At 51.7% G+C, this 8,755-nt stretch overlaps 1 protein-coding gene across 1 annotated transcript; it reads left to right on the forward strand.

Moving 5' to 3' along the window:
• Positions 1-5,092: 5,092 nt before the first annotated feature.
• On the forward strand, positions 5,093-7,857 carry FOXI3 (forkhead box I3). Its single transcript, XM_071753220.1, has 2 exons — positions 5,093-5,863; positions 7,170-7,857. The coding sequence occupies exons 1-2, from the start codon at positions 5,164-5,166 to the stop codon at positions 7,757-7,759; spliced, it is 1,290 nt and encodes a 429-aa protein (XP_071609321.1). The 5' UTR covers positions 5,093-5,163; the 3' UTR covers positions 7,760-7,857.
• The last annotated feature ends 898 nt before the right edge of the window (positions 7,858-8,755 follow it).

Genomic DNA, 8,755 nt, shown 5'->3' on the forward strand with positions numbered 1-8,755 from the left:
CTCCTCTGTTTTCTTGTGGTAGTTGTCATGGCATCTACCACCTTTACCTCCTAATAGCTTCATTTATTTTTACCTCATCAGACCATAAATTTATCTTGTTTTTCTACTACCATTACTTATTCCAGGGCAGTGTCCCTATCACTATAGGACAACCAGTCCAGAGAGCCAAGCTCTATGTCAACCATTACACACCAAAAAAATAAGAAAAACACAAAGATGTTGCTTTATTTCAGACCAGGTCAGCTTCTACCTTTAAGCAGGAAGCATAAAGCTCCCTGCTTAACACTTCTCCCAGAAAAGACACCACCTGATAGTATCAAGTTAGTCACATCTCATAGTGGACATTTTTTAGTTTTGAAAAAAATACAGAACAGAGAAGGATTAAACCTGTGGGATCAGAGTGGGGATTTTAAAATCCTTTTTATTAATTGTAAACCCAACAAGAAGCAGAAGGAATGCAGGGCCATAAGAGCTTCTGCAAACATGCTTCCAAACACCTGAAGCAAGTGCTTAATCCACCTACAAAGAGTTGTCTTCCTTCTGTCTCCCATCAGGTTTCTCTTCCCCCCAAAAAAACCCAGAAGTCAGGGTTCTTGCCCAGTTTTGGTAAAAACACTTCTGATACACTGCATTGCTGTAGCCTGGCCCAGCCCCTTGTCCCCAGAAACTCTTGAGATTCTTATTTGAGGTTGTGTCACTCCCAAGGTGTTCCACAGCTCTGGGGAGTTTACAGAGGTTACAAGCAATGAAGCTTTTAGCAAACTTCACCTAATCAGTGGCTAACAAGCTCCTCTTCAGTAAAGGGCCAGGCAGGCCCAGGCTAAAACTAACCTGGAGGAGGTAAAAAAAGGAGACTAAAAAAAAAAAAAAAAAAGGATTGAGAAGAGGGTGTTACTCTTGACCTGGATCAGTGCTCCAGTCTGCAGCCACAGAAACACTCGTGTGAGCACAGCAGCCAGAAAAATCTGCCAGAAGTGGACACAGAGCAGAACTGCTTCTTCCAGCAATGATGTTGGCTCAAAACACCCTGAAGTTGTGGAGTAACTATGGCTTGTGTATTCTTTGCTTTTTGACAGTGGCTCCATCGTGTTCAGCACCATTTAAACACAGCAGGAAAATATTTCCTATTCCAAAAAGTAACCCTCAGCCTGCAGCCTGCGGTGCTTTCACGGAGATCATGAAGGAGAAACAAAACCAAACCAAGGCTGTTGTTGGTAGCCTGAAAAATCGTGGAATGAGGACACCTCCTCAGGAAATGTTGCAGGCTCTGAAAAATCAAGAAAGATTTAAAAACCTCTGATCTTATCATAAGGTAAGTTGGCAAAATTTGATCTCCAGAACTTCAGTCCAATAGATGACTAGATACAGAGAGGGAAGAATATGCATTATTCTCCTTAGGTAAGGGATAAAGATTAGTTCAACCTGTATACACGTACACAGAACACTTCCCAAATTCATGGCAAGGAAACACCTATAGCACACCATCAGATATCCTCTCTCTAATACCCATTTACAGGAAAAATCAGAGAGTGAGTGAAAAAGTAGTCTTTCTTAGAGCATACTAATGAGTAAAAAGTGTCCAGTCTAGTAAGGAATAGGCTTAGCTGTAAACCAGGGAATGGTTGTACAGTGTAAATTTAATTTGAATTGTTCTTAGTCAATTTCTTGACACTCTTGAGAATTGAGCCAAGGTCCTGGACTGCTGAGAGAAAACAGATAATTCTCCTTTCTTGGGAAGGAGGATGAAGAACTCAGAAGAACTCATTCCCCATATCACTGATGACTCTGGACAAAGGTACAATCTGCACGTGAAGAATTCTTTTATATGTGGACCATTGAGTTACTGCCTTGCCTCTTGCCAGCCCTAGGGAGAAAGTGAGACTTACATTGCAAAAACAGCCAAAACAAACCAAACCTGTGCTTCCTGCTTCACTGCAGCAGTTTGGAGCCATTGCAGTCATCCTGGTCTCTCTCCTACTGGTAAAGTGGCCGAGATGGATTATTACATCCCAGTCTTCCAACCCTTTCCCTGTGCCATGCCTGGCCAACGGAGAGAGAGTGCAGGTACCAGTTCCCACTGCAGGGCTGGGTGCTCAGGTCTGAAGCATTTTCAGGTTTCCATGTTCAGCTGTACACACCTGAGGTTCACAGCAGGGAAGTTAAGCTTGTACCTACACGTTCGGAGGACCAGAGCCTTAGAGGCAAAGACAGCATCTTCCTAGCAGGGAGAAAACCACTTGCCACACGTGTGACAAGGACAAGCATGGCACCCAAAGTGAATGGTGTGCCTAGCACAAGGCAAGGACAGCACCTTGCTCTCCAGCAACATTTTTCTTAAGGGAGTCTTGAAGCACTTCCAAAGGCAGCTGGCTGGAGAGGTTCACACATAGCCACAGATGGATACTGCTCAGCCCTGACTCCCAAGTGCCATGGGCTCCTCTGCCTGGCACACTTCATGCCACACTCTTAATCCCAAGGCTAACAAATCTCCCAGCAACTCATTAATACAGTAACTTCACAATGTTGCTGAAGCCCAGTCCCAAATCTTCTCCCAGTGATGGACAGAAGCTTCAGACTCTTACCCTGACAGCGACTCCTGGTTTGCATTTCGGCACCTCGCTTGCCAGCTTCTTGGTGCATTTCTGAAAGGTGAAAGTCTCCCAGACCTCCCTGGAAAGAATCAGTGTTTGGAAAGCAGGGAGGCAGAGGGCTGGATCTCCTCGTGCTGCTCCCCTCATGCCTTGGCAGAAGGGAAGAGCAACAGGTTTGTAGTGAGAGCAGACGATTCCCTGTGCTGCTTGCAGGATAAGTGCATTGGGAAAATTAAACATTTTTGCAGCCATCACACCATCAAAGCTTTATTGTCTCCACACTTTAAGTGTTGGTTTGCATATCTGTGCCATCCCTGCTATGTAACAACCCCTCTAATGATGTTTTTGTTTCACATTCTTTGCCATTTGATAAAGCAAGCTGGAGTTTTCTGAGGACACGCGTTATTATTACAGCTATTTCATCATGATTTTCCCACCCGTTTCCTCTGTTGGAAGCAGAGAGATCAACTAAAGAAAACTCAAAAGCAACACACCGTACCTCTGAGGGAAACTGCCTTGCCGGGCTGTTCCTCTAGATGGCTCTGCTTTTGCCCAAATACAGAATTTCCTGAAGAAAAATCGCAATTTCGAGTGATACGGCGACACCACCGACTGCTCCTCTCCCTCCTGCAAAGATCGTGGGGGTTTTCAACAAATGGATAAACACAGATTTGTTGTAATTTTAATAACATTTACGCCTTAGCCCTTTAAACACAGAGAGAAGTTGTTTTTTAAACATCTACCTGCTCCTTGTACTTCGGATGCCTTTTCTAGCTGGGATTCCCGCATAAACTGCTTGGTTTAGATGCCTCTTGTCCGGTCAGACTTCAAATTAGTATTTTCCAGTGTGACCCTTCTCCAAAGAGATGCGAAGCTGTTATAAATAATAAAGGCAAGGAAGCTCAAAAGGGAAATTGCACCTTGAAAAACACAACGTAAAATTTTCTTCTGTTGTTCTGTCTATACAAATAAACGCAGCAAGCTCTTTCCCCAAAATATTCAAAATAAAATCAGCAGCAGCAACAGAAACAAAATATCAACAGAAAAGAAAAAAAAAATTTAAAAGGAAAAAAATATAACAAAACCAAAATTCCAACCCCCTGCAAAAAAACCCCAAAACACTAAAAAACAAAAAACCAAACACCTTCCCTTATCATTAAAGGAAGAAAATCAAAATCGTAATTCTTTATCACATTCACTTTTAAGTGATTCACTGTCTCCAAAATGCCTGTCCACTTATTTTAAAACGAAATACGTTGGTGAAAATCCTCCAGTTATTGTAGCCCTGCTTAGATCACACGAGGGATGAAGATTTGGGATTGAAGGTAGCCTGGGAAAGCTGCCCCGATTCCGTTTCACATGTGCATTTTTAACTATTTTATCGAAGACATAGAATGCCAAGACTTTTCCCAAACGGTCCTCACTTCCCCAAAATCCTGATGTCAAATCAAGACACCCAGCGCTTGCAACCCTGGAAGAACGATTCGCATCTGTACCTGGAAAGGGGATTTTTAGGCATTTTTACCAGCAGAAGGCTGAATAACAATGCCGTTCAATTTACGAAGATTTACATCTTCTTAGCGACTGGTGGACTCTGTAACCTCTCCCGCACCCTTGACCGCATTTTTCTTGTTATACGTGCTGGTCCGATCATGCGTTTTTGCCCCGGATTTGCCGGTTTTCGTGTAAACTCCAGGGTGGCAGGATCCTCGGGAATACCGAGAGGTTTTTTTTTTTATCTCTGCAAAAGGATGCGCTTTCCTTTAAACTCTCCCCGAAACAGGAAGGCGAAAATCAACTTTTATTCATTAAATCGTACCCGGCGACCGCCAGCCCCTTTCCTCCCTCAATGCGAGCGAACACGCCGATGTTGTTTGTTTGTTTGTTTGTTTAATTTCGGGCTATTCCTTATCCAAAGCTAATTAGCTGCGATCTCAGGCTACTGTGAGACGGGCGGCAAAATTATACCAAAATAAGAGTTCTAGCGAATTTCACCCTTCGCGCTCCCGTCGGGGCAACCGCAGCGATGCTGATCTCCCCTAGACCTCAATCTCGGGGCCGGTTTCGGGGCCGAAGGGATCTGGGACGATCGCACCGGTGGGAAAGGGAGTTCGGATCTCCTCGAGAGGAGAGCCCCCAGGGGAGGGGGCGGCCGGGCAGCTCCGGGGCAGTACGGAGAGACATTCCCGGGGAGGGAAGGGCGGGGGACAATCCCCACGGGATGTGGTGGGGCAGGGTCGGTGATGCTGCCCCCGCGCTGCCGGGAGCCAAATCCCTGGCGCCTTCGGCAGCTCCCCCGCCGGTCCCTCCCCCATCGCCGGTTTTGGGGCTCGGCCTTGCCCCCCTCCGCCCCCCTCCCCGCCGCGGAGCCGCGCTACTGGCTGCTCCCTGCGCGCCGCCGCCGCCCGCCCAGCCCCGGGTTGACGGCAGCGCCTATAAGGGGAGCCGCGCCGCAGCCCCCCGGGATTTTTTGGTCTGGGGCCACCGGGGCGGCGGGGGGGAGGGGGGGGTCTGTCCGCGGGAGAGGACGGGAGCGGGGGGGAGCGCCGGCCGCCCTGCATGGCCAGGGATTATGAGCGCCGGTGAGTTGCAGCAGGCGCAGCCCAGAGCTTCGGCGCCGGCGGCCGCCCCCGCGCCCCCGCAGCCCCGCAGCGCCCAGGAAGCCCCCGACATGGCGGTGTACTGCAGCGAGAACTTCAGCGTCTACCCCCAGCCCAGCCTCCACCCGCCCGGCGCCGCTGCCGCCGCCGCCGCCGCTGCCGCAGCCGCTGCAGCCGCCGCCGCCTCCTCGGGGCAGCGGGCGGGCGGATACGCGCTGGGGGACTACGGGGCCCCCGCCAACGCCGGGTACCTGTGGGGCATGAACAGCCCCGCGCCCTACCTGCAGGGTCCCCCCGGCTCCGCTGCCGCCGCCGCCGCTCCTTTCCTGCCGCCGGCCTCGTACGGCTGCTCTCGGGGCGGGCAGCTGGTGGGCTCCCCCTCGGCCCCCGGGTCGCCGTCGGCGGGAGGCGCGGAGCTGAGCTGGCTGAGCCTGGCCAGCCAGGAGGAGCTGCTGAAGCTGGTGAGGCCGCCTTACTCTTACTCAGCTCTGATCGCCATGGCCATCCAGAGCGCTCCGGAGAGGAAGCTCACCCTCAGCCACATCTACCAGTACGTGGCCGAGAACTTCCCCTTCTACAAGCGCAGCAAGGCGGGATGGCAGAACAGCATCCGCCACAACCTCAGCCTCAACGACTGCTTCCGCAAGGTGCCCCGCGACGAGGACGACCCCGGTGAGACCGCCGGGCCGGGCGGGAGGGCGGGATGGGATTGGGGAGAGCGGCGGGCGCACCCCTCACCCCGGTGAGGAGAGCGGGTGACAGCTGTCCCCTTGTCCGGCGGGTCCCTTGTCCCCTCTAGCAGGGCTTTACGAGGAATCCGGGCTCCCTTGTGCCGTCGGGGCCGGCGCTGTGAGGAGACCGGGCTCCTTTGTCCCCTCGGGGCCGGTTCGCCGAGGGGATTTCGGGCTCCTTTGGTCCCTCTGGGCGGCCGCTCCGAGGAGACCGGGCTCTCGTGGACCCCTCAAGCCTGTCACTGTGAGGAAACTGGCCTCCCGGGTCCCCTCGGGGCTGGTGACACGAGTGCTCCGGGCTCCTTTGTACCCGCAAGCAAGACGTTGCGAGGAGACCGGGCGCTGAGAGGAGACTAAGCTTCCTTGTCCCCTCGGGGCCGGTGACAAGAGGAGACCAGGCTCGCTTGTCCCCTCGGGGCTGGCGCTGTGAAAAGACCGCTCTCCCTTGGTCCCTCAAGCCGGGCACTGTGGGCAGAACGCGTCCCCCCCATGCCGGGCTGGCCGGGTGGGCTGAGCCTGGGAGTGCCGGTTGTGCAAGGCCCGGCTCCTTGGGCCGTGATTCACGGCTCCCTCCCTGCCCGCCGCTCGCCGGCCCGGCCCCGGGGCACAGCTGGTACCCGGGAGTGGGTGGAGGCACTCAGAAGGTGCCTGCCCGGGCCGGCAAAGAGGGGACGTGCTGTTGTGGGGCTTTTGGCAGTACGTTGTGGGGTGACTCCTTCTGTAGAAGTGCGTGGGGACATTTAATGCCACCAGAACCCTCTCGCACTAAGTCGTGGGGCAGCTTCTCTGCAGCCCCCGCGGCTCAGCGCTGCTGGTCTGCTGTGCCCTCGGGGTACCTGGGTGCACCAGCTCACCTGCCTGCCAGCTCTAATGAGAAGGGCCAAGGCATGGGCATCACCTTGTCACCCCTGCTGAGGTGGCTGCAGGTGCCCCTGCTTGCTGTGAGGCAGCCAGAGCAACGGGACCAAGTAGAGCAACACGCACCAAGTAGAGGTGCAGATCCTCCAGGGGGGTTTATGGTCTGTGATAGGGAGGTTCTGTTCCCCCATGTGGCCTGAGAGTGTCAGAGGGGTGGAGGTGATGGTGTCCTTGAAGCCAGATTTTGGATCTTTGTACTGGAGGAGCAGGTGTGGAAGAGCTGTTGGTTCTGTGGTGATCAGGAACGACAGATATCACCGGTCTGTCTGTGGTGGGGCTCACTGTCACAGAAGCTCACTTTCTCTGTTGTTTCTCCTGTTTTCCACCAGGAAAGGGAAACTACTGGACCTTAGATCCCAACTGTGAGAAGATGTTTGACAACGGGAACTTCCGTCGCAAACGCAAGCGGCGCTCTGAGCCCAATGCCCCCGCGACCGCGTCCGCAGCCTCCTCCCTGGGGGGTCTGAAGGCTGAGGAAGAGAGACCCATCCCAGTCACAGGCAAACCGTGTGGAAACAGCCCACCCCCAGAGCTGGACCCCTCGCCTTCTTCCAGAGACCATCCAAAAAGCTCCTCTCCCTCCAGTATCATTTCATCCACCCCCAGCTGCCTCAGCACCTTCTTCAGCGGCATGAGCTCCCTGAGCGGTGGAGGCAGCCGCCTGACAGGGGGGCTGGGCAGTGACCTGCATCACAGGAACTTCTCTGCTGGACAGCTGAGCAGTGGCACTTTCACCCCTTCCAGCAGCTCTTCACAGGAGGTGCCTTCTCCAGACCAGCTGCAGCGGGTTGCGGGACCTTCCCCCGCTTACTACAGCTCCTTCCATCCCAGCAGCAGCAGCCAGGGAGCCCAGTACAACCACTACTACAACTTCACAGTTAACAGCCTCATCTACACCCGGGATGGGACGGAGGTGTAGGATGCTGGGGCAGTCGGGTGGCCAGCACTGCAAAGGGTATGGGAGTTGCAGGTGTGTTTGGCAGCACAGAGGACCCTTATGCTTTTGCTATCAGCATTTCAAAGCGGACGCTTCCCAGGAATTCTTCCAGGAAGACAGATCTTCTCACCTTTCAAAATAAGAACACCCCTTAAACACCAGCAGAAGGCAAAGTCTTTTCTCTATCTTGGAAAACGTTAGGTGGTTTAGATGCTTGCTGTCTAAATTCTACAGACGGAAGCAAACTAAGTTAATGTTTTCAGAGGTTTCTGCTCCTGAATGTAGAATAAGAAGTTTAAAATCTGTAACCATAAAGCGGTATCGAGAAAGAGCCGAGTGTAGACATCCAGTGAGTCTTAGAAGAGAACAGGAAAAAAAAAAATGAAGAGATTTCTTATGAAGTGCCTTGTACAATGTACTAAACACCTCTTCTGCCAGCAATTGCCTCTGTAAGCCCTTGCTTTCTGCCCTGAACCTGCAATGTGCAGTGCACGGGGAGGGGAATACTCTGGGTAAACACCCACCCAAAACCTCCTCAAAACCCACAGGGGTTCGCTCTGGTCTTCCTGTGTATGGCATATTGTACAGCCAGGGCTGTGTTTTGTAAAACAATCTTTTTCCCCCAGCTTAGTACCAAAGATAAGTCTAGCCATGCAGCTTTAGCACGAGAGTAAACACTGGGTTATTTTTATACATATTTGTACGTAATGTAACTCTTCTGTACATATGTTTCTATGTGGTTTTATATTTGTAAATTATGCTCTGGAGCTGTACTTATTTATAATGTGTTTTAAACTTTGTTAAAGTTTATTTTACTTGGTTTCCCCTTCTTTTTATTTGTTTTGAATTTTTTGTTGGTTTTGTTTTTGGTTTTTAGTGTATCAATGAAACTTTTCAGACTGAACAGCTGTTGGGAATAAAACGTTAACAATTGTTAGATTTTTGCCTGGTGGTTCCTGAGTACCTTTGAGGTATTTT

This window comes from Heliangelus exortis, chromosome 10 (genome assembly GCF_036169615.1).
Source record: "Heliangelus exortis chromosome 10, bHelExo1.hap1, whole genome shotgun sequence".
In the NCBI taxonomy this organism is placed as follows: Eukaryota; Metazoa; Chordata; class Aves; order Apodiformes; family Trochilidae; genus Heliangelus; species Heliangelus exortis.